This window comes from Podarcis cretensis (genome assembly GCF_951804945.1).
Source record: "Podarcis cretensis genome assembly, chromosome: 6".
Classification (NCBI taxonomy): domain Eukaryota; kingdom Metazoa; phylum Chordata; class Lepidosauria; order Squamata; family Lacertidae; genus Podarcis; species Podarcis cretensis.
In genome coordinates this window covers 3922402-3949396 of record NC_137175.1, presented here as the reverse complement: position 1 = coordinate 3949396, position 26995 = coordinate 3922402, and the positions used below count along the sequence as shown (strand labels likewise).

General features: G+C 47.6%; 2 protein-coding genes across 6 annotated transcripts in view; both read left to right on the top strand.

Annotated features, from left to right (window-relative positions):
- The first annotated feature begins 4461 nt into the window (after nucleotides 1-4461).
- On the top strand, nucleotides 4462-13050 carry LCN9 (lipocalin 9). Of its 3 annotated transcripts, none has more exons than XM_079980076.1 (7): nucleotides 4462-4576; nucleotides 5730-5870; nucleotides 6666-6805; nucleotides 8605-8675; nucleotides 10847-10939; nucleotides 11544-11645; nucleotides 12769-13050. In XM_079980076.1, the coding sequence occupies exons 2-7, from the start codon at nucleotides 5772-5774 to the stop codon at nucleotides 12792-12794; spliced, it is 531 nt and encodes a 176-aa protein (XP_079836202.1). In that variant the 5' UTR covers nucleotides 4462-4576; nucleotides 5730-5771; the 3' UTR covers nucleotides 12795-13050. The 3 variants fall into 3 exon arrangements, with proteins under 3 accessions (XP_079836202.1, XP_079836201.1, XP_079836203.1); XM_079980075.1 differs by having other exon boundaries at nucleotides 4462-4605; XM_079980077.1 differs by lacking the exon at nucleotides 10847-10939 and having other exon boundaries at nucleotides 4477-4605; nucleotides 8605-8679; nucleotides 11548-11645.
- Nucleotides 13051-17903: 4853 nt separating this feature from the next.
- Nucleotides 17904-26995, top strand: part of REM1 (RRAD and GEM like GTPase 1) — a 30819-nt gene continuing 21727 nt past the window's right edge. The window contains exons 1-2 of one of the 3 annotated variants that reach the window (XM_079979891.1): nucleotides 17904-18058; nucleotides 26298-26640. In XM_079979891.1, coding sequence (XP_079836017.1) covers nucleotides 26301-26640 — 340 coding nt within the window. In that variant the 5' untranslated portion in view covers nucleotides 17904-18058; nucleotides 26298-26300. The remainder of the gene's footprint in view (nucleotides 18059-26297; nucleotides 26641-26995) is intronic. The other 2 variants (XM_079979890.1, XM_079979889.1) reach the window with 2 other exon arrangements.

Sequence of the window (26995 nt, the reverse complement as noted above, 5' to 3'; positions counted from 1 at the left end):
CTCTCCTGGTATGCCCCGCGGAGCACCTTAAGGTCCACAAATGACAACATTTTGTTGTTGTTTTTTAATAGATATTTATTGAGATTTTACAAAACAGAAACATAAGTAAGACAGACATACAACAAAAACAGATATATCAAAAAGGAAAAAGAAAAGAAAAAAACAATAAGAACATTTAAAAAAAACAAAGAAGAAATCCAATTTTTAACTTCATAGTTCTATAACCCTCTTTCTTGACTTCCTCACATCTCCCTTTTTTGTGTTCCCCTTTACACAATCAAGTTCAGCAAATTCTGACCCTCTTTCAAACCTCGTTTATAATTATATGTTTCAACCTATTATGTCTCCAGTTTTTCTTCTCTTTCCACATCATTTTTCACCTAATCTTTATAGCTTAGTCCCTTATACCACTTAATATACATTTGACATAACATTACTCTGGCCTTTTCCCCCTTTCTTTTTCACACTTTTTTGCATATTCCTTTTACTATGTCACTAATGCCATATTGTCTTTATATCCAACATCTTTTTAACATTCAAACATTTTACAATATTTGTGCAAATAGTCTTTAAACTTCTTCCAGTCCTCTTCCACCGACTCTTCTCCCAGGTCTCGGATTCTGCCAGTCATTTCTGCCATCTCCATGTAATCTATCACTTGCATCTGCCATTCTTCCAGGGTGGGCAAATCTTGTTTCTTCCAACACAAATGACAACATTTTGGAGGTCCCAAGCCGCAAGACTGGTCTCAACTAGGGCCAGGGCCTTTTCAGTACTGGCCCCGACTTGGTGGAACGCTCTCTCCCAAGAGACCAGGGCCCTGCAGGACTTGACATCTTTCTGCAGGGCCTGCAAGACAGAGCTGTTGTGTCTGGCCTTTGGTTTTGACTCAGTCTGACCCTTATGTTTCCCTCCCCTTATGGTCTTGATCTATCAGCTACTTTTAAAATGAGTCTACATTTTAAATTGCATTTTAACCTGTATTTTAAATTGGTCCCCTCCCCCCCAATTATGTTTTTACTGTGACTTTATTGATGTTAGCCGCCCTGAGCCTGGCTCTGGCCTGGGAGGGAGGGGTATAAATAAAATTTATTACTATTATTATTATTATTATTATTATTATTATTATTATTATTATTATTGCACTGGCTTCTGCTGGCACACCAGCTTAGCTGGATCCGACCCCTCTGTCTTTGTACTTTCATCCTTCCAGACTGTGGCACTTTATGGTTTAAATTTCTTATTCTTCGTTTTCTTTGCTTTTTCATGCTTGCATTTCTTTCTTTTTTTACAAAAAGGAATTTTTTAAAATACCTCTCTCTATCTCTCCTGTCCCCCCATGCATACACACACACACACACAAACACATCGTACACCTTCTGAATGCAGAGACCCAGGAACGTGTCTGCATTACAGTCGAGATTCTATGGGATATTTTGTGTCTTCCAGCAATGTCTTCTCCATCCTGCACATCTGCCTGCAGCCTCTTAATCTGCCGCTGGGTGGAGACTACCAGTATCCTGTCCATTCAGAGAAATCTGCTGTGCTTTCTCCTTGTCCATTTTAATGACTCAGATGTAGGGTTGCCATGAGTCATCTTTTCCCAGGATACACCCTCTTTTTCACGGTTTAACATGAGAGTCGTCACAGCGATCTATTGTTAACAGTAGAAGTTGGCAAATGTGTCCCCTTTTTTTGCTCTTCAAAATACGGCAGCCCTACTCAGATGCGTTCTTTTATTGAGCAAAACTTACTTTAAATGCATGAGGGGGGACGGACCAGTTTCCCCTCAGTCTTTTTGAAAACGGCTTGTATTTCTTGTTGAAGCTCCCATGAAACATTCGCATTCATTAAGGAACTCTGACTGGGCATCCTCCTGCTCTCCTTTTTTTTTATTGTTCTTATAATGTGATTACTGTACATGGCACCTTAAGAGAGGGAGAGAGGTCCCTGCCCCAAGGAGCTTGCAATCTGATAAGAAGACATAAGCCGAAGTTGAGCCCTGATGAGATGGAATCTCTGCGGCTGAGTGGTTCCTGTGTCTTGAAAATTGGGCAAGTGCCTGTCCTGAGTGGGAATGAACTCCCTCTGAAGGAGCAGGATTGCAGTTTGGGGCTGCTTGCAGATCCCACTTGGAGAGCTTTCTTGATCAAGCAGTTTATAAATCATCTCAGTAAATGAAGAAGGCTGTTGAATCTCTCAGGGTTTGTCTCTTTAAAAAAAGAAAAAAAAGATTTTCTTAGGTTACAAAAGTACATGCATTTTCTCTTTTTCCCCAGCCGTAGAGTCTTTTCTCAGATCCTGAAGCTGAGGCTCCAAGACTTTGGCCACCTCATGAGAAGAGAAGACTCCCTGGAAAAGACCCTGATGTTGGGAAAGATGGAGGGCACAAGGAGAAGGGGACGACAGAGGACGAGATGGTGGGACAGTGTTCTCGAAGCTACCAGAATGAGTTTGACCAAACTGTGGGAGGAAGTGGAAGACAGGAGTCTCACTTTCAATATTGTCTTTAGTTGACTGCAATGAGAGTTGTTTGCATGTGTGAGGGGGAAGGGATTGTTGGGCCAAATTAGCCGTATTAGGTGGCTTATAAGCTCTTTATAGCATGAGTGAGCATTGCTGTCTTGGAAAGTATTCAATAGGGCCAGTTCTGGGGTGGCTTCCAATACCTGTTTAGTTATTTTGCACATTTTTTTGTAGGACTGCTGTCCAAAAGGGTTGGATTTGGGTGCATTCCCACCACTTGTGAAGGTATGGACCTGTAGAAGTGCAGCCTCGCCAGCATTTTGGTGAGGTTCCTGGCGTATCAGCCCCAGTTTCCGTGGTGTTAGGTACCACCTGTAGCTGAGCTTCAGAGTGAGTTCCCTTCTTTTAGCTGAGATGGATTTAAAGGGAGGTTTAGACTGTTGGGATGCGTCCGGGGAGACGGGGGCATTTGGCAGGCCCCCAGCTGGCTCCAGCCACCGGCTTGGAGCAAGGCGAACTCTGGTTTTCGTAACAGCATCTATCAGTGACTCGAGCCTCAGAAGCCTTCAGAGACTGAGCAAGCTCTAATCAGCAGAGTGAATAACTTTTCACAACAGAAGTGGCGGACAGAGACATACGTAAGCATATTTACAGGCGTTTATTCAGCATCAGGAACAAAGGAAAAACCTGTCTGCTTCCCTTCGTGTCCCAGCAAACAGCAGCATAGCAAAAACGATATACAACGGAAGTTCCCAGCAGACTATGCTGGAAGTAAGCAGACATGTGACATACAACAACTCCACACATCTGTTCTAAAGGTGGAATGGAACTATATCCTAACATAAACCACATTCTGGTCCATTGCGTGGGGTTTATTTCGTAGCCTGTGCTGTGCTCCCATTGTTCTTTGATTGTGTCAAGGGGGGTTGTGGGATTCTGGAGCAGTTTTTTGTATATTGTGGGTGACATCCCCTTGCCATGTCCTTTTGCTGCCAGGAGAAGGTTTCCGAAGGTGGTCAAGGACGTAAAGGTAAAGGTAAAGGTACCCCTGCCCGTACGGGCCAGTCTTGACAGACTCTGGGGTTGTGCGCCCATCTCACTTAAGAGGCCAGGGGCCAGCGCTGTCCGGAGACACTTCCGGATCACGTGGCCAGCGTGACATCGCTGCTCTGGCGAGCCAGAGCCGCACACGGAAACGCCGTTTACCTTCCCGCTGGTAAGCGGTCCCTATTTATCTACTTGCACCCGGAGGTGCTTTCGAACTGCTAGGTTGGCAGGCGCTGGGACCGAGCAGCGGGAGCGCACCCCGCCGCAGGGATTCGAACCGCCGACCTTTTGATCGGCAAGTCCTAGGCGCTGAGGCTTTAACCCACAGCGCCACCTGCGTCCCGGTCGAGGACGTAGTGGCTGCTGAATTTACTACTGCATTGTTTAAGAAGGCATGTAGTTGGTGGTGTGTTAGCCAGGGTATTCGGGTGTCCCTTAGTTTGTCTTGTATTTCCCGTGTCAATAATAATAATAATAATAATAATAATAATAATAATAATAATTTTTATTTATACCCCGCCCTCCCCAGCCAAGACTGGGCTCAGGGCGGCTAACGCCAGGTAAAAACAATTGATTAAAATACAACTTAAAAACAAGATTAAGTACAACATTAAAATGCAGCCTCATTTCAGTAGAAACTCAAATCAAAAACTTTTTGGGGATGAAAACGAGAAGGGTTTGTAATTTTTTTTAGGAGTCCGCTAAGCGGCATCAGCCTTTGGCTTGGCAAGTCTTTATTTGGAAGTTTTGTGCTGCATGATGGAATAGTGGGTTGATGAGCCCGGGGGGGGGGGGTGAGTGGGGATGGGGACAATTTGCCTATATTTTCCTTCCATGCTTTACGCATGGACTGTGCGAACCTTTTTAGTGTTGTGGGGATTTTCTTTAGTTTGTTTTGGATAAATGGGTATGCTGTGGGTTCGGCTGTGTCTCTCTCCACATGAACCCATTGTTTCATCTTGTCTTCTAGAATGCCTGGGATTATGTGGCGCTCTTGGTTGGCGATGTAGTATCATTCTACGTTGATAATTCCCCACCCTCCTTCTGAGGAGGGGTGGTGCAGGTATTTGGGGCTTATTCTTGGCTTTTTGTGTGAGATAATAAAAAAGTGTAGGTTTTTTTCTGCCATTTACAGAGTTCATAGAATTGTAGAGTTGGAAGGGGCCCAGGGGTCATCTAGTCCAACCCCAAAATGCAGGAATCTCACCTAAAGCATCCCTGACAGATGACCACCCAACCTCTACTTAAAAACCTGCAAGGAAGGAGAGTCCACAACCTCCCAAGGTTCGAATCCTACCCTCCAGAGCAGGAGACTACAAGCTTGTTCCCTCTTCCATGTGACAGCCCTTAAGATAATATAATAATAATAATTTATTATTTATACCCCGCCCATCTGGCTGGGCCTCCCCAGCCACTCTGGGCGGCTTCCATAGAAACCAAAAATACAGTAAAATTTCACACGTTAAAAACTTCCCTGAACAGGGCTGCCTTCAGATGTCTTCTGAATGTCAGGTAGTTGTTTATCGCTTTGACATCTGCTGGAAGGCCGTTCCACAGGGCGGGCGCCACTACCGAGAAGGCCCTCTGCCTGGTTCCCTGTAGCTTTGCTTCTCGCAATGAGGGAACCACCAGAAGGCCCTCAGCGCTGGACCTCAGCGTCCGGGCAGAATGATGGGGGTGGAGATGCTCCTTCAGGTATACTGGACCGAGGCTGTTTAGGGCTTTCAAGGTCAACACCAGCACTTTGAATTGTGCTCGGAAACGTACTGGGAGCCAATGCAGGTCTTTCAAGACCGGTGTTATATGGTCTCGGCGGCCGCCCCCAGTCACCAGTCTAGCTGCCGCATTCTGGATTAGTTGTAGTTTCCGAGTCCCCTTCAAAGGTAGCCCCACGTAGAGTGCATTGCAGTAGTCCAAGCTATTTGAAGATGGCTGTCATTATCTTCTCTCAGCCTCCTCCTTCAGGTGAGAGGAGGTCTGGGAAATAAGTTGATGGAAATAAGAAATGGAAATTATATTTGTTTTAATTGTTTTTTAATTTTGTATTTTTGTATTTTTGTCATTTTTTGTGTATTTTTGTTTTCTTTGTTTTTTGTACTAATTTGGAAACTCTAATAAATATTTTATATATATATATATATATATATATATATATATATATATATATAAATAAACTGGGCTGTTGCGATGCTGATCCTTTGTTCTCATCTTCCCAGGTTCTCCGTTCATGCTAAAATCAGGAGAAAGACACCTCCAGGATGAGGCCTGCGCTGCTGTTGGTGTTGGGACTGTCTCCTGCCTGCATATTCCCAGTCGCTGCACACATCCCTGTGCAGTCAGACTTCGAGCCCCGAAAGGTAAGTGATTTTCAGGTGGGACTTTCAAGCCAGATTGGCATGATGAAAAAACCCCCAAGAGCTTGGCCCTCAAACGCCTCGTTTAGTGGGCATAGGATGCCCCTGTTTTCATCAGAGAAATTTTGGAGGTGATGGAATAGGATGCCCCTATCTCCATTGGCGGGACGTGGGTGGCGCTGTGGGTTAAACCACAGAGCCTAGGACTTGCCGATCAGAAGGTCGGCGGTTCGAATCCCAAGACGGGATGAGCTCCCGTTGCTCAGTCCCTTCTCCTGCCAACCTAGCAGTTCGAAAGCACATCAAAGTGCAAGTAGATAAATAGGTACCACTCCGGCGGGAAGGTAAACGGTGTTTCCGTGCACTGCTCTGGTTCGCCAGAAGCGGCTTAGTCATGCTGGCCACAGGTCCTGGAAGCTGTACGCCAGCTCCCTCAGCCAGTAAATCGAGATGAGCGTCGCAACCCCAGAGTCGTCCACGACTGGACCTAATGGTCAGGGGTCCCTTTACCTTTATCTCCATTGGAGAAATGTTGGAGGGGATGATATCAGCAGCAGAGAAGGCAGAACCCAAGAATGGCGGGTTCTCCTGGGGATATTGGTGACCCTTTTGCTTACTCCCCTGGTCTTGCCTTTCTTGAGACTCTGGGCAGCCTTCTTTCTCTGAGTAGATTTGCTCTAGAATAGAAGCCCTTTTGCTTCTCCTGTCTCCGCAGACACAAGAACATTGCTGCTTTCACCCCTGGTAGGACAATACTCAGGAGGAGTTGGGCTGCTCAATGCAGTTATTCTATTTCAGGTTGCAGGCTTATGGCATCCCATCGCAATGGTTTCCTCTACACCCGAGGTGCCGGAACGCGACAATCTGACGGCGCAGATGGACCACCGTGTGACGGTTTCTGATAGCGGTGACTTGAAACTCACTGCTAACGTTATGCTGTTAGTAACTTCAAACTGATCTAATCGATGCTGGCCTAGGACCCTTTTCCTGAAATCATTTGGTGGTGTTTTGGCCATTGCTCGGTCTTGCCAGGTTGCTTAATAGAGTAGGCAATGCTGAGCTGGGTGGAAGAAGGGTCCAATTCGGTATGATGCTGGTCCCTAGGGAAGGTCATGGGTTCCAGTTCATTATCTTCCTTTATCTTAAGAGGTTATAGAGGGACGCAGGTGGTGTTGTGGTCTAAACCACTGAGCCTAGGGCTTGCCGATTGGAAGGTTGGCAGTTCGAATCCCCGCGTCAGAGTGAGCTCCCATTGCTCGCTCCCTGCTCCTGCCAACCTAGCAGTTCAAAAGCACGCCAGTGCAAGTAGATAAATAGGTACCATGGCAGCTGGAAGGTAAACAGCATTTCTGCGAGCTCTGGCACTCATCAGTGTCCCGTTGTACCAGAAGCGGTTTAGTTATGCTGGCCACATGACCTGGAAAGCTGTCTGTGGGCAAACGCCGGTTCCTTCGGCCCGAAAGCAGAGATGCGAATGCCTATGGATGGCGGGGGGATCTGCTGCAGTCGTGAGCAAAGGATCCATGGTTCCCCTTCCTTCCCTCCTCCAAGTATACACTTCCGGGTTTGCCACATTCGCAAGCCGAAGTTTACGTATTCGCAGGGATACGTAAGTGGAGGTACAACTGTAAATAAATAAAACCCAAAAGCTGTTTATAATAGACCAAACAGTAAAATTAAGAAAAATGTACTACCCTGCTTTCAAATGCACAAAAGCTACAATATGAAAACAGATTGAAAGTACTGGGTAGGACTTTCCACCTGGGAAATTTTTAGCAGACACCACAAAGAGCACAGGAAGTTTCAAAGTGTTGACGCTGCCACACCGAATGACCCAGTTTGTACAACAGCGCAAAGGGTCCTATGTGGCACTTGTGTCAGTGCCAATTTGAGAGAGCACATGTAGAGTAAGGCAATCTCATAGGCAAACTAGTCCTAAATAGTTAAGGGCTTTATGTGCCAATAGTAATAGAATCATAGAATCATAAGATGGTACAGCTGGAAGGCACCAAGACTCCCCCAAACTCCTGGGTCCAGCAAGAGTTAGAACTGAATCAATGCTTGGAGGGTTAACCTGGGTGCTAGACATAGAAGCAAAGGTTAAAATATAATCCGAGTTCAGGAAATCGCCTGGGAGATGAGCCATTGGGAAGAGCAAAAGGAAGGCGATGAGCCATTCAGAAAGCCAAATGGATGGCAAATGGAAGGGCTGCCTCCCTTGAGCATAGCTGTCAACTTTTCCCTTTTCTTGTGAGGAATCCTATTCAGAATAAGGGAATTTCCCTTTAAAAAAGGGAAACGTTGACAGCTATGCCCTTGAGTCTGAAGAAAAGGCAGAGTTGGAGAGTTGAGTTTCGGATTGGAGTTGGACCTGGTCAAGGTGTCCATGGCTCATATCTGTCTGAACCCACAGCTGCACCTGTGGGAGAAAAAAGACCCTTCTAGGGTGCTGATGCCAGGAACCCCTCTGTTGTAGGCTCAGCTTGCATCCTAAAGACACTCCTGTTTCCACTGCGCCTCCTTTCCCAAAGGAATCACAAATGCAAGGGAAACACCGGGATCCCTGGGGTATCGCGACGCTCGGAGATCCGGGTGGCATGTGACAAGATGGATCACAAATCTGTGGGTTTCTGTGATGCTTATTTCCTGAACTCTAGAAAACACAAGCAGGGGAGGGAGGGCCAAAGAAGGCTGCGTCTCTTGTGTGGAAGTCTTTCAACTGAGCTTTCTTTTCCAGGAATGGCACCTGCACCCAAACAACCAAGAACTTAATGCACACCAACCGACCCGGTATATTCCAAGTTCCCAGTAGGTATAAGAGCCACGAGTCACCCTCATATCTTGTTGTGGAGGTGCGGCTTGCGTCTGAGATTGGGGGGTGTCAGTGTCGTGTCATGCATGCCCGTGATGGAGCCCGGTGCCATGTAGCTTTGATGTGTTAACCCCCTCCTTTGCTTTAAGCAGACCTCAGAAGCAGGAAGCCGCTTTCATGGACCACGCCAGCTTGGGCAATTGCAGGGGTAGGAGGAAAGCTTTCTGCCACATGGCTGCTTCTTAGCGGCAAGCTGGAAACTGCCCGTGTCTTCCACTTGGCCTTGAGCAATCAAGTTTGTGCCCAGGAGCCAGTGTGAGAGCCAGTGTGGTATAGCGGTTAAGAATGGTAGACTCGTAATCTGGTGAACCGGGTTCGCTTCCCTGCTCCTCCACATGCAGGGTGGAGTGGACCTTGGGCTAGTCACACTTCTCTGAAGTCTCTCAGCCCCACTCACCTCACAGAGTGTTTGTTGTGGGGGAGGAAGGGAAAGGAGAATGTTAGCCGCTTTGAGACTCCTTCGGGTAGTGATAGAGCGGGATATCAAATCCAAACTCCTCTTTTTCTCTTCAGGAAGCCCTGCCAACAGCGGAGCCTCACCCCTGCCCTCTCTCCCTCATCTTGGTGGCACTGCCCCCTGGAGGAAGCTCCCTTCAGCTTCCCTTCGAGCCACGGGCTGCAGATGCAAATGGTGTCCTCACTAAGCGCCCTGAACCCAAGCCCAGGAGACACTCGCATTGCCAGTCTGATGCCCGCTGCAGAGCGAATAATAATAATAATAATAATAATAATAATAATAATAATAATATATTATTTGTGGGATGTAAACACAGGAGCAGTCAATGACAACATTCCTAGAGTGTACATGTTAGAACATGGGGAGGGATGTCTGTCCAGCAAGCAGGTAAACTTCCTGGGGACGGACTTCCTCCGCATGTGACCAGAGGTGGGTGTGGCCTCACCTGTGCAGGTAATGATAAAAAGCACAGGGCAGGCAGCCATTCTTTCTCTTGCCTCTCTCTCTGCCATCTTCCTTCCATGAGGAAACATCTAAGGATGCTCTCTTGGCTCCCAGCCAAGAGAGGAGATAAGGACTATCTTGCTACAAGATAGATTCTAAGTGTATGTAACCTTTTAAAAGCTGTATGCCTTCTGGGATCATATTGTGAACAGAACGTGAGTAAACTCTTTTATACTTTTATAAAGACTGTGTCGTGTCTTGTATTTTAAGAGGAAACAAAGGGGAAATTACCAGAGTAATTATTATAGAGGTTCTAGCGAACCTGTGCAGACGTTACCGTTGCAAACTAAAAGGGGAATGTCATAAACTCTGCTGATATTTTGGGAACTTGTTAGCACAAGTTGGATAAGGATATAATTAGTCAATATATCCTCTCCTGCACCCCAGAACATTCCCACATTATTTACACCCCGCCCACTCCGGGCGCCTCCCAACAGAATATTAAAAACATGACAAAACATCAAACATTAAAGACTTCCCTAAACAGGGCTGCCTTCAGATGTCTTCTAAAAGTCAGATTGTTGTTTATTTTGGTCCAGTATATCTGAAGGAGCATCTCCACCCTCATCGTTCTACCTGGACACTGAGGTCCAGCTCTGCTGCCCCCAGGTTATCTCATCCAACCCCCCTAAAAGGCAGGAATCTCAGTTCAAGCATCCCTGATGGATGGCTATCCAACCTCTGCTTCCAAAACCACCAAGAACCAAGAGTTCACCCCCTCCCGAGGGAGTCAAAGTGCTCTTACTTTCACAAAGTTCTTCCTGATGTTGAGTCGCAATCTCCTTTCTTGTAACTTGGAGCCATGGGTTCGAGTCCTACCCATGGGAGGAACCAAAGTGAGCCATTCTGGGGGAGAGGATTGGGAGAAGGACAGCACCTTCGTGGATTTCCAAGGGTTCAATGTTAGAATTTACCACTACTTTTAATGGTGGTCGGTCGTGGCAAAGGCGGGGGACACTTCTTCGGGCCCAGAGTTCCATCTTTGTAAATCCCCCCCCCCCAAAGCTATATCAAATGAGGTGGCAGGAGATCTTGTGAATATTTAAAGTGGCTAAGAGTGTTGCTTCTGCTGCTCTCTAGACCTTCGAGCACAGATATGGGGCAAAGTTGTCTTATAGCTAACCTCTTATGGTGTTTCTTGTCCAGACAAATCCACAGTTCACGTCATGGCTGCTGATTATGATAGATATATAATTTTCCATGTGACGTTGGACACTTACGCGGCGATGTATCTGTCTGGTACGTGTTCTAATGTCGGATGGGACAGATCTGGGGTTCAGTAGAAAGCTATTTGCTTCCTTTGGGCTCATCCCCACTTAGCTTTGCTCTGCAAAGCTCCTTGTCCAAGAATTTTTAATTTTATTTCTGCCCCAGCGCTGGGGACAACTCAGCGCCTTTGTAGGCTTTCGATTCCTTTAGACCCTCCATCAAAGCACTACCTTGGCTCCATGATGGAATCTGTTCCTGACTGTCTGATCGGTCATCCGGGGAAGATGGCAGGAAGGAGATACTTTAGATGGTCTGTGTATGTCGAACAGAGATTTGGGCATTTCCAGACTTGAGAGCCAGTGTGGTGTAGTGGTTAAGAGCGGTAGTCACATAATCTGGGGAACCGGGTTCGCGTCTCCACTCCTCCACGTGCAGCTGCTGGGTGACCTTGGGCCAGTCACACTTCTCTGAAGTCTCTCAGCCCCACTCACCCCACAGAGAGTTTGTTGTGGGGGAGGAAGGGAAAGGAGATTGTTAGCCGCTTTGAGACTCCTGAAGGGGAGTGAAAGGCGGGATATCAAATCCAAATGCTTCTTCTTCTTCAGACTTACCCAAGCTTTGCTTGTGTTTAAAGGTAGGAGACTGGACGTTGGAGGCGCCATCGAAGATAAATTCAAGGATTTCGCCTTGGCTCAAGGATTTCCCGAGGGGAACATCAGATTCTTTGAAAGAGCCGGTAAGGCAAGCGGGTCTCAATCGGTAGACCAGGAGACTCTCAATCTCAGGGTTGTGGGTTTGATAACCACGTTGGGCAAAATATTCCTGCATGGTAGGGGGTTTGACTACATAACCTTTGGGGTCGCTTCCAACCCTATAATTCAATTATTAAATGTGTGCGCGCATACACACACACACACACACACACTTTATCTCCTGTTCTTTCACAGGCAGAATACAGTCATACCTCGGGTTACAGACGCTTCAGGTTCTGCATTTTCGGGATACGGATGTGCCGAAACCCGGAAGTACCAGAAGGGGTTACTTCTGGGTTTTGGCGCTCGCACATGCACAGAATCACTAAATCACGCTTTGCGCATGCGCCGAAGCACTGAATTGCAACCCGTGTGTACGCAGATGTGGCGCTGCAGGTTGTGGGCGCTGCGGGTTGCGAACGTGCGTCCCACACGGATCACGTTCGCAACCCGAGCGTCCACTGTAGGTTTGTAAGTTATTATTTAGTTAGCTAGCTATTAAATTTGTATACCACCCTGAGGTCCAGCTCCAAGGGCCTTCTGGCGGTTCTCTCACTGTGAGATGCCAAGTTACAGGGAACCAGGCAGAGGGCCTTCTCGGTAGTGGCACCCACCCTGTGGAACGCCCTCCCATCTGATGTCAAAGAGAAAAACAACTACCAGACTTTTAGAAGACATCTGAAGGCAGCCCTGTTCAGGGAAGCTTTTAATGTTTGATGTATTACTGTATTTTAATATTTGGTGTCAAGCCGGCCAGAGTGGCTGGGGAAGCCCAGCCAGATGGGCGGGGTATAAATAATAAATTATTATTATATTATTATCTTCATCTGAAGAACTCAGGGTGTTTCACAGCATAAAAGTACAAGACAAAAATATAAGATAAAAACACAAAGAATAAAAACAAGAACAAAATGAAAAAATAAGCGCCCCCCCAAATAACACAAAATCTACTGTTTCTAAATTTATCAGTTTGTTAACTATGTTGATTGGCTCAGTTTTGAACTAGGATGGCGAGATACTAATATTCCTGATAAATAAATATCTATTGCCCCAGTTTCCTTCCTAATTACCAATTTTCCTGACCCTTTTCTCTCCTTTCCTCCACAGAACAATGCACTCCACAAGTGGATTAATTCCTAATACCCAGAAATGGCATTTCTTTACTGTGTGTGTAAATATATAATCATTGGTGAATAATCAGAAACACTTGGAAATAGTTACTGTGTCCGGATGATGGTGACAATAATGATGGATCGACGTCTCCCCCTCCCTGTCTCTGACCTGTAAAAGTTGATGCTGCAACAACAACAACAAGAACAAACCTTCCTTCAGGTTCGCCCACCTCCCCCAAACTGATTTTAAAATAAATCTATAGCTCAGACTTTGCAAGCTTCTCTCTTGGCCAGAAGCATTATTGTGGGGGGAACAGAAGGGCTATGAAGGGAGGGGGGTGAACACATATGAACCAGGCAGAGGACCTTCTCGGCTGTGGCACCCTCCCTGTGGAACGCCCTCCCATCAGATGTCAAGGAGATAAACAACTATCTGACTATTAGAAGATATCTGAAGGCAGCCCTGTTCAGGGAAGTTTTTAATGACTGATGTTTTAATGTACCGTATTTTTGATATTTTGTTGGAAGCTGCTTACATTGGCTGGGGAAACCCAGCCAGATGGGTGGAAAATAAATTATTTATCATCATCATCATCATCATCATCATTTTTTTTTTTAAATAATTTTTATTAACAGTTTTGTTTAAATTACAATGCCAATAAACAATACAATATAACATCTCTTGACATAGATCTCTTCACTTCTTTGGACTCCCTCACATCTCCCGCTCCTGCGTTCCTGTTTGAATTTTTTTCCAGCAAATTTATCCCCTTATTTCTATTCTTATTATCTAATTTTCCAATGTTATATCTCTGATTTTAACTATCCTTTATTCAAATCTTAAAGAATTTAAATATAACCTACAACTTCCAAATTTTTTATCCTTTCTTAAATTTAGCTTATCTTCATAATTCACTTCATCTAGCTTAATGGTGCCAAGTTGTTTATACTCTCGCATCCTTCTTAGCATTCATACAATTTACAATATTTTTGTAGATAAATCTTGAATTTCTTCCAATCTTCTTCCACCGTCTCTTCTCCCAGGTCTTGGATTCTGCCAGTCATTTCAGCCAGTTCCATATAGTCTATCAGTTGCATCTGCCATTCTTCCAGTGTGAGTAGATCTTGGGTTTTCCAATGCCTAGTGACAAGTATCCTTGCTGCTGTTGTTGCGTACATAAAAAATGTTCGGTCCTTCTTTAGCACGTTCTGGCCGACAATACCCAAAAGGAAGGCCTCTGGTTTCTTAGGGAAGGTATACTTAAATACCTTTTTCAGCTCATTATATATCATTTCCCAGAAAGCCTTCACTCTAGGGCAAGTCCACCAGAGGTGAAAGAATGTTCCTTCATTTTCTTTACATTTCCAACATTTGTTATCAGACAAGTGGTATATTTTTGCAAGTTTGACTGGGGTCATGTACCATCTATATATCATTTTCATAACATTTTCTTTCAAAGCATTACATGCAGTAAAATTCAGCCCAGTAGTCCACAACCTCTCCCAGTCCTCAAACATAATGTTGTATCCAATGTCCTGTGCCCACTTTATCATGGCCGATTTAACCGTTTCATCTTGTGTATTCCACTTCAACAGCAAGTTATACATTTTTGAAAGTACCTTAGTCTTAGGCTCTAACAGTTCCGTTTCTAGCTTCGATTTTTCCACCTGGAATCCTAACTTTTTATCAAGTTTGAAAACTTCTTTAATCTGAGCGTAGTGTAACCAATCTCGCACTTTGTCTTTCATTTTCTCCTGACTCTGCAATTTCCAATTATCTCCATCTTTTTCTAATATTTCCCAATACTTCGGCCATTTGGCCTCCATATTGAGTCTTTTCCGGGCCTTAGCTTCCAATGGTGAAAGCCACCTTGGAGTTTTGTTTTCCAATAAGTCTTTGTATTTTGTCCAGACATTAAACACTGCTTTTCTGACAATATGGTTCTTGAAAGTCTTATTGATCTTAACCTTGTCATACGATAAATATGCATGCCAACCAAAAACATTATTAAAACCTTCCAAATCTAATACATCAGTGTTTTCGAGAAGCAGCCAATCTTTTAGCCAGTAGAAAGCTGCGGCTTCATAGTACAACCTTAAGTCTGGCAGGGCAAAGCCCCCTCTTTCTTTCGCATCAGTTAATATCTTAAACTTAATTCTGGGCTTTTTGCCCTGCCAGACAAATTTAGAAATATCTCTCTGCCACTTCCGAAAGCACTCTGTTTTGTCCACAATTTGCAAAGTTTGAAACAAAAACAGCATTTTTGGCAATACATTCATCTTTATAGCGGCGATTCGGCCTAACAAGGAAAGTTTCAATCTTGTCCAGCTTTCTAGGTCTCTCTTAATTTCAGACCAACATTTCTCATAGTTGTCCTTAAATAAACTCAGATTTTTTGCTGTTATATTTACCCCTAGGTATTTTACTTTTTTAACCACATTTAACTCTGTCTCTTTCTGAAACCTTTCTGACTCTATAACTGTCAAGTTTTTTTCCAATACCTTAGTTTTTTGCTTATTTAATTTAAATCCCGCCACCTGACCAAATTCTTGAATCAGTTGTAATACTCTTTTCGTACTAGATTCTGGCTCCTGTAATGTCAAAACCAAGTCATCTGCAAAAGCTTTAAGTTTGTACTGTTTCGCTCCGACCCACATCATCATCATCATCATTAAAAAGGGTAAAGGACCCCAGACAGTTAAGTCCAGTCGCGAATGATTCTGGGGATGCGGCGCTCATCTCGCTTTACTGGCCGAGGGAGCTGGCGTTTGTCCACAGACAGTTTTTCCGGGTCATGTGGCCAGCATGACTAAGCCACTTCTGGCGAACCAGAGCAGCGCACGGAAATGCCGTTTACCTTCCTGCCGGAGTGGTACCTATTTATCTACTTGCGCTTAGAATAGAATCATAGAATCATAGAGTTGGAAGAGACCACAAGGGCCATCGAGTCCAACCCCCTGCCAAGCAGGAAACAAAGCTTGATGTGCTTTCGAACTGCTAGGTTGGCAGGAGCAGGGACTGAGCAATGGGAGCTCACCCCGTCATGGGGATTCAAACCTCCGACCTTCGGATCGGCAAGCCCTAGGCTCAGTGGTTTAGACCACAGCACCACCTGTACCATAGTAATAATAATAATAATAATAATAATAATAATAATAATAATAATAATAATAATGTATTTTAATATTTTGTTGGAAGCCGCCCAGAGTGGCTGGGAAAGCCCAGCCAGATGGGCGGGGTATAAATAATAAATAAATTATTATTATTATTATTATTATTATTATTATTATTATTATTCAAAACCTGCCAAGGAGTCCAGTTCATTTTGTTGTTTCTTTAACTACTTTGTAAAAGGTTCCCATTCTTCTTTAAAGTCACAATTGTCCTTATCACATAGTTTGTGTGTCAATTTTGCCAATTCCGCAATTCTGCGGAATTAATATTATTATTGGGACGCAGGTGGCGTTGTGGGTTAAAGCCTCAGTGCCTAGGACTTGCCGATCAAAAGGTCGGTGGTTCGAATCCCTGCGGTGGGGTGCGCTCCCGCTGCTCGGTCCCAGCGCCTGCCAACCTAGCAGTTCGAAAGCACCTCCGGGTGCAAGTAGATAAATAGGGACCGCTTACCAGCGGGAAGGTAAACGGCGTTTCCGTGTGCGGCTCTGGCTCTGGCCAGAGCAGCGATGTCACGCTGGCCACGTGACCCGGAAGTGTCTCCGGACAGCGCTGGCCCCTGGCCTCTTAAGTGAGATGGGCGCACAACCCCAGAGTCTGTCAAGACTGGCCCGTACGGGCAGGGGTACCTTTACCTTTACCTTTAATATTATTATTATATTGTCATCAAGCTGCCTCGTGGATGCTCTGCTCCAGAAAATGCCAGCTTCATCTCGAGCTCCCCTTCCATGCCCATAGGCCAGGCTACCTGGGACTGATGGAGTCAGTGCCCAACAACTTCTGAAGGCCACCTCGCTACCCTCCAACATTTTTCTGATGAAAAATAGGGTCGTCCTATGAGAACAAGCAGGACGGTGCAGGATCCAATCAGAAACCGGGACAACCTCTGTAATTCCTGCCTTCACAGCTGGAGGCAGCGATGCTTCTGAATCCCAGTTGGTGGGAACCCCAGGAGTGGCCAGGGTCCTGTGTTCAAATCCTGCTTGCTGCTTTCCCGCAGGCATCTGGTCTGCCACTGTGGGAACAAGATGCTGGACTAGACGAGCCATTGGCTGGAAAAGGCTGGCCTAGTTCGTATTTCTTTGTGATCTTTGTAGCTGACAAGCAAGGCTGGAAGAGAGGGCGGGCAATGGCCTCTTTTCGGGGGTATTTCTACCTGTGGTTTCCCCCAAAAAGCTCAATAGGGGGTGATATCCTTAAAAACCCTCAACAACTTTGGCGAATCCGCTAAAGATGCTCAACAACTTCGGATGCCCCCAACATCGACTTTGTCCGATGGGTCCTGGCGATGTTTGTTGTTTAGTCGTTTAGTCGTGTCCGACTCTTCGTGACCCCCTGGACCAGAGCACGCCAGGCCCTCCTGTCTTCCACTGCCTCCCGCAGTTTGGCCAGACTCATGTTTGTAGCTTCGAGAACACTGTCCAACCATCTCATCCTCTGTCATCCCCTTCTCCTTGTGCCCTCCATCTTTCCCAACATCAGGGTCTTCTCCAGGGAGTCTTCTCTTCTCATGAGGTGGCCAAAGTCTTGGAGCCTCAGCTTCAGGATCTGTCCTTCCAGTGAGCACTCAGGGCTGATTTCCTTCAGAATGGAGAGGTTGGATCTTCTTGCAGTCCATGGGACTCTCTGCTTATTCCTCACTTGCTTGCTCTACAGCGGAGATCACCGAGCCGTGTGCCTGAGAAGCGAGGAGTTTTCTAATCTGATAAAAAGGGAATAAACACCGCCCGCCTGCGTTGCACCCCACACGTCCGCGTTTTCAAGGACCTTCGGCCTGATCCAGAGGGCGGGGATCCTTTTAGCTTCTCCAGCCGAGGCGCTCCACTGGCAGCCACGCGCTGGAGAGACGCGGGGCCGTCTGTACGCGCTCAGAAGCGCTCTCGCCGGCCGAGGCCGGGAGGGCGGCTCGCTGGGGTTTGGCAGGGGGTGTGCCGAGGCCGGGAGGTGCGGCGCGCAGGGACCTCCCCGGGCTTAAAAGTCCCTCCCTCGGCGCGCCGCGGCGCTGTGCAATGGAGCTGGACGCGATGGACGGGGCGCACGGGCGGTGCGCTTTTACGCGCGTGGGGACCCCTTGAGAGCGCCCTGCCGACGGAGCCGCCAGCAACAGGCGGAGGTAAGGAGAACAGGGCGGGGGGGGGGAAGAGACTTTCCACGCGTCCGCAGAGAAGGGCTGGCTGGATAGCTTTCACGGGAGACGGGGCGGACGGCGAGTTTCCTTTCCCCGGCGAGGAGGACCGAGGACCGTCCGGGCTCTCCGCCATCTCCGTCCTCTCTCCAAATCCGGGCGCGGCAGCCTTCGCCATCCCGGAGTCTCTCTTCGCAGCGCCCGGCTCTGGAAAGCGGGGCTCTCCCTTGGAAACTTGCGGAGGGCGCCGCTCCGAACTTTGGGGGATAAGAATGCGGGCGAGAGGGCTCCTGAGCGCGCGCAGAGTGCGCTCAAGGCTGACGACTTCTGGACAGCCTCTTTGCATGCGCCCCTCTTCTTGCTTCAGATAGGACTGTATTCGTCCAGAGCAACCGGGTCCGCTGAAGAAGTTGGATCCCCCCCTCGGGGCTGAGGGGCTACCGCAGAAGCAGCCGTGGCCCCTCGGAGAGAGAGTTTCCGAATATCCCCCTCCCCAGCCCTAATACTCTGAGATGTGCCAAGGCCCGGTGCTGCCTACTCAGTCCGCCTGCCCTAGCCTGGCGGTGGTGGGGCTCAGATCAGCGAAAGGGAAATGTTCTCTGCACATGCCCTGGAGCACTCTTGCCTTTATACTTTTTATGCCAGGTTCCGGACCCCAGAAGTGAAAACTGGTTGCCAGTTCATAGGCTCTGTGTAGTGTGTGTATGTGTGTAATTCGATGCCACCGCAGCAACGACAATGGCGTCCTTCATTGCAAACAACTTTCCTTCTGAATTTTTAACCATGTTTTGGAATCTGGCAAAACCATGCCATGGCATTGGGTTACTGGTACTGCCATGAAACCAGACCCTGGGTTGGAAAAAAAAGAAAACAACCCCACAGGATATGTTGTTGCTTGTGTTACACACACACACACACACACACACTATTTTTGGAGTGAGAAGGGCTCCAGCTATTTTGTTTGTCAGCTGCTAAAAAATCCACAACTTCAGCTCTTAAAAAAGGGTCCCCAGTAAAATAGAGTACATAGCCCCCTTGGTGGGATTTATATCCTGAAAGTCAGGATAAGAGATAATGGTTATAATGAGGAAAAAAGGAAGGCAGCGGTTAATATTGATAAAGCTGATTCAGCAGCAGGCAAAAATCTGAAAACAGCCAGGCCATCGGAAGCAAAGCAGAACTGAGAGTCAGGAGCAGTTCTTGAAAGCCGCCCTAAACAAGACTGTTTGAACTTGCCTCCTCAATGTGCAAAGTGGGGTTGGAGTGACCTGGGGGTTGCTGGTTCTCCTCCAGGACCCTGAAGCCTCCCCCGCCCCCCGCCCCCCGCCCCCGTCCAGGCTGGCTCTTCCCAGCAATTCAGAGATGTTTTCCATCTGTTTCCAACGGCTAACTTTCACATCCTTTGCCCTTTGCTTCCTTTCCAACTTATAAATAAAGTCCAGGCCACCCCCTCCTTAAGACAGGAACTGGGGAGCGGGGGCTCAGCTCCTGCTAACTGGGAAGTAAGCAAAGCCATATTCCTCCCCAGGGCTTTTTTCCGGCAGAACTCACCGGAACTCAGTTCAGGCCCCCTCTCAGGTGGGTGCCATTGCCGTTATAAGAGAACAAGGGAGGTGTTCGTGATGAACACCTGGCACTTCTTTTTCTAGAAAAATAGCACCCCCTCCTTTACAATACAATACGATAATCTTTAGTGTCATTGTCCCATACAAAACAACAAAATCGAAAAATCTACATCAGACATTTGCAAACCAACAAGCCTGCTATCCCAGCTATCCCAGCCTGGTTAGCCCCCTAAAAACTCTGATACCCCATAATTAAATACAATATACTCCCATAGAGACTACCTTACACTGCATTTAAAACCAAAATCACATTTGGATAGAAACTGTTCTAAAGGAAATGGAGCTACTCTAACGCTCCATCTCCTCTCCAGCCTTTGTGTGGGGTGTGTGTGAATCTAGCCTGATGAGATTGAAGAGCTGACACTGAATTTTGGGGAAATTTGGACATTTCTCTCCAACCCTGCCATTTCCAGCACCCATTTATGAAGTGTGCCGAGATAACTATTCCTCTCTGGTCTGCTGTCCCTTAAGGCGAGAGTGTGCAGAAGGGTAGATCAGAGTCTACTGGCAGATCTTTGCATGATTTGCAGTCGATCGGGGAGGGTTTCTGACTCCCTGTTGTTTTAACAATACCAGCAACAAAACGATGGCAACTCTCACATTCCTAAATTATACTGAACAGTAACCAGGCTTGGATTTTGTGTGTGATCGCTGCTCACTTCGGATACTCAACAGCAAATTCCTGGGCTCAGTGTTCTTTAATTCTGCACCAGGATTTGGTTGGTGGAGATTGGGGCTCCAGTGCCCCCCTCCAAAAAGCCTGCAATCTGCCCACCTTTTCCCTTAATTGTTCTGTAGCATCTGGATTCTGCGCCCAGGAAAACTGTGTTCTTAGTGACTTTTGGTTAGTTTGCTCTTCTGCCTTGGGAAATTGCTTTGCAGAGCATGGAATTCTCCCTGCAAACCCTGACCATGGTGATTTTATTGTGCCCTAATATACAGTATGTTCCTTGTTTTGCTACACTATGAGCTGTGCCCTAACAAGTCACCCACTTTCGATTTTCCTTTAGCCTTCTGAGCAGAGCAAGGCTCCCCTTTGGTTTTCTGATATTTCACCCAATTGCATGGTTTCAAGTTTCCTTGCGTCCATGAGGGCTAGGAACTTGACTTAGAGAAAAGCAGTCTTGTGACGATTGGGGTGCTTCACTTTGCACCAGGCAGCAAAACTGCTTGCAGGACCTTGATCCCAGATGTGCAGAATGAACCAGTTGAGCCACTGTATTTTGGAAAGGGAGATGCATTCTGCCAGCTATAATTTATGGTAGCCAGTGCTTTGTGACAGTCTTCTAAGGTGCCGCAGCAACCTACCTAGGCAGATCTCTGACATCCTGTAGTTTTACACCCAAAGGGCTGAAGCTGAGAGCCCAGGCACGCTTGACTTTATTTTTCTTTCTTCTTGGGGTGAAATGCTTGCCATTCCACACTTGACAACTGCTGCTTCATTCCTGACATGTCAGCACAAAAACAAACAAACCCCCAAAATAAAACAGAAACAAACAAGAAACAGTTTGCTAGTCTTCATTGTGAAACACATCTACAGTAGTACCTCGGGTTAAGAACTTAATTCATTCCAGAGGTCCGTTCTTAACCTGAAACTGTTCTTAACCTGAAGCACCACTTTAGCTAATGGGGCCTCCCGCTGCCGCCGTGCGATTTCTGTTCTCATCCTGAAGTAAAGTTCTTAACCCAAGGTACTATTTCTGGGTTAGAAGAGTCTGTAACCTGAAGGGTCTGTAACCCGAGGTACCACTGTACTTGGGAATAAGCACCGTTTCATTGTAAAAATGGGTAATAGTGTGGTGTAGTGGTTGGAGCAGGCATAGGCAAACTCGGCCCTCCAGATGTTTTGAGACTACAATTCCCATCATCCCTGACCACTGGTTCTGTTAGCTAGGGATGATGGGAGTTGTAGTCCCAAAACATCTGGAGGGCTAAGTTTGCCTATGCCTGGGTTAGAGTGTCGGACTAGGACCTGGGAGGGCAGGACTCCAATCCACACTTGGCTATGTAGCTCACTGGGTGACCTGGGGCCAGTCCCTGTCCCTCAGCCTAACCTACCGACAAACTGGAACGTGTCCAGAGGAGGCAACCAAAATGGTCAAAGGCCTGGAAACGATGCCTTATGAGGAACGGCTAAGGGAGCTGGGCATGTTTAGCCTGGAGAAGAGGAGGTTAAGGGGTGATATGATAGCCATGTTCAAATATATAAAAGGATGTCACATAGAGGAGGGAGAAAGGTTGCTTTCTGCTGCTCCAGAGAAGCGGACACGGAGCAATGGCTCCAAACTACAAGAAAGAAGATTCCACCTAAACATTAGGAAGAACTTCCTGACAGTAAGAGCTGTTTGACAGTGGAATTTGCTGCCAAGGAGTGTGGTGGAGTCTCCTTCTTTGGAGGTCTTTAAGCAGAGGCTTGACAACCATATGTCAGGAGTGCTCTGATGGTGTTTCCTGCTTGGCAGGGGGTTGGACTCGATGGCCCTTGTGGTCTCTTCCAACTCTATGATTCTATACCTCACAGGGTTGTTGTGAGGGTTAACTGAGGAGAGGAGAACCAGGTACACCAGACTGAGTTCCTTGGAGAAAAATGGGAGCTATAAATGCAGTAACAATGGTGATGATGAAAATCATCATCATCATCACAATAACATATTTTTTGTAATACGATGAGCTTCTGTGACCATGCACATGCCTGACCGTTAACCATGCTGCCAGAAGCCCCAGCATCATATGGGGCTTGTAGCTCAGTTGGTTAGAGCATCATCATCACAGTGGCGTAGCGTGGGGGGTGCAGGGGGGGGGCCGGCCGCACCGGGCGCAACATCGGGGGGGGGGGGGGCGTGCTCGCACTCGCAGCTCTCTGCCCCTACCTGGCTCACTCACTCTCTCTCACTGCTGTGCGAATCCGATCCGAGCCGCCGGTTCGCCGCCCACTGTGGAGGGGGTGTGTACCAGGCGTGCGGGTTAGGGGGCGCAAATTACTTGCCTTGCCCCAGGTGCTGACAACCCACGCTACGCCACTGCATCATCATCATCATCATCATCATTTATACCCCACCCTCTCCGGCCAGAGCCGGGCTCAGGGCGGCTAACACCAATAAAATCACAGTAAAAACATAATAGGGGGAAAAGAAAAAGAAAGAAAAAAACCCAATTTAAAATACAGGTTAAAATGCAGCCTCATTTTAAAAGTAGCCCATAGATCAAAACCGTAAGGGGAGGGAAACATAAGGGTCAGACTGAATCCAAACCAAAGGCCAGGCGGAACAGCCCTGTCTTGCAGGCCCTGCAGAAAGATGTCAAGTCCCGCAGGGCCCTGGTCTCTTGGGACAGAGTGTTCTACCAAGTCGGGGCCAGTGCTGAAAAGGCCCTGGCCCTAGTTGAGCCCAATCTAACCACCTTGCGACTTGGGACCTCCAAAATGTTGTCATTTGTGGACTTCAAGGTCCTCTGTGGGACATACCAGGAGAGGCAGTCCCCTAGGTACGTGGGTCCTAGGCCGCATAGGGCTTTAAAAGTCAAAACCAGCACCTTAAACCTGACCCTGTACTCCACCGGGAGCCAGTGCAGTTGGTAAAGGACTGGATGAATGTGATGCTGATACTGTAATGGCAAAGATGCAAGTTCAATCCCCTTATGGGACAGCTGCATCTTCCTGAAGTCCGCAAAAGCTGGTTAGGATGTTCATAGCTGGCATACGGGGCACCCAGGCAGAATGGACATCTTGGTCTAGATTGCAGGTGAAATATACTCAGAGTCGAGAGTGAATTTCACGCTCTTTATTCAGCTCATAGTGGTGAGGAGGAATGAAAGTCCCCCCAAAGTATCTGCTTTATATACATTATTTACACAATGGGACCCATGTGATTGGCTAACTCTGGAATTCTCCTGTAGGCCAATCAGGTTGTGGATTCACTTCCATCTGAAGCTGGATTGGGTGGCTCCTGCGGACCAATCATACTGCTGCATTGTTCTAGGACCAAACAGACTGCTGCATTTTGGATCCTATTGTTCTAGGACCAATCAGACTGCTGCATTTTGGATCCTATTCAACTCAGGTCATAACAGCAGGGTAGCCCAGTGATTGAAAAATGGCACGTGCCATAATAATAAATGAAAATTCAGAGCCAGTGGCGTTGGGCCAGTGTGCACTTTGCCATTGGAACTGTGAAACATTCCATATGCAAGCTTGAAAAAGAAACTCAGGTCCCCAATTGAGTCTGGAACTGGAATGGGACGTTAAACCCCATGTTCTTCAGCTGGGTAAGTCAGGAGTGATTGCGAGGGGTTGTGCCAAATTGGGTGGCATATGAGGAGATATCTGGGGAGATGTGGGTGAGGGGCCTGAGAAGGGCATAAGTGGCACTTAGCATAAGGTGGGCAGCATGGGAGAAAGGCTTGTACGTTCAGGAGATCTTTGGGCAGCGGAGGGAGGTGGAGCTACAGGAGGGAAGGGCACAGGTTGGGCATCTGTTGGGGCATGAAACTGGAGATGTGGAGGGTGGAAAGAGACAGACGAAGACAGGGCTGCCTCTTGCACCTTTTCGCCGGCTGAAATGCCATCTTCAGCTCACCTATTAAACGGGCAGGAGCCTTGCCCTCTTTTGCATTGGGGCACCAGGAGCACCCCCTGGCGTGTAGCACTCTTTGCAACTGCCGCTAGGAATATTAGAGCAAATTATATAGCCAAGATAGCCACCAACTGTAAAGGAGATGGATTTATTTGACCCTATCTACATAAAGCTAAAAGGGACGCGGGTGGCGCTGTGGGTTAAACAACAGAGCCTAGGACTTGCCGATCAGAAGGTCAGCGGTTCAAATCCCCGCAACAGGGTGAGCTCCCGTTGCTCGGTCCCTGCTCCTGCCAACCTAGCAAGTAGATAAATAGGTACCACTCCGGCGGGAAGGTAAACGGCATTTCCGTGTGCTGCTCTGGTTCACCAGAAGCGGCTTAGTCATGCTGGCCACATGAGCTGGAAGCTGTATGCCAGCTCCCTCGGCCAGTAAAGCGAGATGAGCGCCGCAACCCCAGAGTCGGCCACGACTGGACCTAATGGTCAAGGGTCCCTTTACCCTTTACCTTACATCAAGCTATAGTCTATCTTTATCACCAAATAATTGTACACTGTATTAATTAACATTATTTTTTAATATATTAGTGGCCATGTGACGATTTTAGCCTATAAATTTTATTGTTTAATGTCTTAACCTGTATATTAAGGTACTTTTATAGCTCTGTTGAGAGTAGGTAATGTCTTGATGAGGGACGCAGGTGGCGCTGTGGGTTAAAGCCTCAGCGCCTAGGACTTGCCGATCGAAAGGTCGGCGGTTCGAATCCCTGCGGCGGGGTGCGCTCCCGCTGCTCGGTCCCAGCGCCTGCCAACCTAGCAGTTCGAAAGCACCTCCAGGTGCAAGTAGATAAATAGGGACTGCTTACCAGCGGGAAGGTAAACGGCGTTTCCGTGTGCGGCTCTGGCTCGCCAGAGCAGCGATGTCACGCTGGCCACGTGACCCGGAAGTGTCTCCGGACAGCGCTGGCCCCTGGCCTCTTAAGTGAGATGGGCGCACAACCCCAGAGTCTGTCAAGACTGGCCCGTACGGGCAGGGGTACCTTTACCTTTACCTTAATGTCTTGATAATATAAATGTTTTAAGTTTTTTGTATTAATCCAGCGTATTTTCTTTTCATTGTTGAATGATTCTGTGTACACTCCGGCAGCCTTTGGCTATGTGCAATAAAACTGACGGACTGATCAGGAGCAGCCTTTGCCAACCTGGTGCCCTCCAGATGTTGTTGGGCTTCATCAGTGGTGGGATTACCTGGTGAGGGGCACTAAGAGGCTGGGGTGGGGGCGCTGGAGGGGACCCTCAGACTTTGCAAGGCTGCCGTCCCGGGATCATGTTCATCATTGGCTTAATTCAACCAAAGAGTTGAACTTGGATTTTGAATGCAATTAATTGCTGCTGTTTTGAATCCCACTGTGCTTTTCTCTTCCTTAGTGGGTTGTGGAAACTGCTGTTCTGAGAAATGCATTTTATAGGGTAGGGTGGGGTCTGTTTATGGAACTAAGGGGGTGGTGCCCCCCTCCAAAAGTTTGGAAACTGCTGAAGTTCATCTTTGGCTAGCTGCTTCCAATTGGAGCCTCCCTCCTGCTGACTCATGTTTATATATGAGATATATATTTATACCCACATGTACATATATACACGGTCTGTCGTTCTCAAGGCCGTTTTTGGGTGCTGCCTCGGCATCCCAGATGGACCACGAGATGCTTTTTGGGAGGCTGCCCAAGAGAGACTCCCTCGTTCCCAACCCTGGGCCTACCTTGAAGTTCTGCAAGCTGGCGTCAAAATCTCCTGCTCCCCGCAGTTTGAAAGTTGTTTGGATGTAACGCAACGTCAGATGGGAATGATTTATGCCTGTTTGCCTTGGGCTGGTGTCCAAGGCAGATAAACAGAAGCAGGGCTTCTGAGAACGGTTACTTCTCCACCACCGCAATTGGACCGGGCACTCTGGTCAACTCGCTTTGGGAGGAAGCAGCCATTGGCAAAAAAAGTGACCTCAGATCGATTCCCTCTCTCTTTCTCTCGCTGCTGTTGCAGAAGATGACTCTGAACACCCAGCGAGGAGGCAGCGCCAGCCCTGCCAGGAGGCGTGCCAGCACCCCGCTGCCCATGCCCTATGTGTCTCGCCCAGGGATGCTGAGCGTCTGTCCCAGCCAGGCTGAACCGGGCCACCCGCAGCTGGGGCAGTCATCCTCCTGTGACCCCAAAGTCCACTTGCCTGAGCCCCGTGGCAGCTGGTCGTCTGAGTCCTCCGACTCTGAGGAATCCTGGGAATCTTTGTACCGTGTGGTGCTGTTGGGCGACCCTGGCGTGGGCAAGACCAGCCTGATGTACCTCTTTGCTGGGGTTCAAGACAAGGATCTGCCTGAGCAGCAGAGAGGTAGGGCTGTCGTGTGATTTGTGGGGGGGTTGGGGAGGAATGAGAGGGGGCTGGGGGGCAGGTTCCAACTGCCTAGCAAAAGCCCGTGTGGAGTATCAGCAGTGTGAACTAGCATCACTCAGTTTATTTCCTTGATAATAATAATAAGACGCTCCTGAAGGAGCGTCTCCACCCCCATCGTTCTGCCCGGACACTGAGGTCCAGCGCCGAGGGCCTTCTGGCGGTTCCCTCATTGCGAGAAGCAAAGCTGCAGGGAACCAGGCAGAGGGCCTTCTCGGTAGTGGCGCCCGCCCTGTGGAACGCCCTTCCAGCAGATGTCAAAGCGATAAATAACTACCTGACATTCAGAAGACAT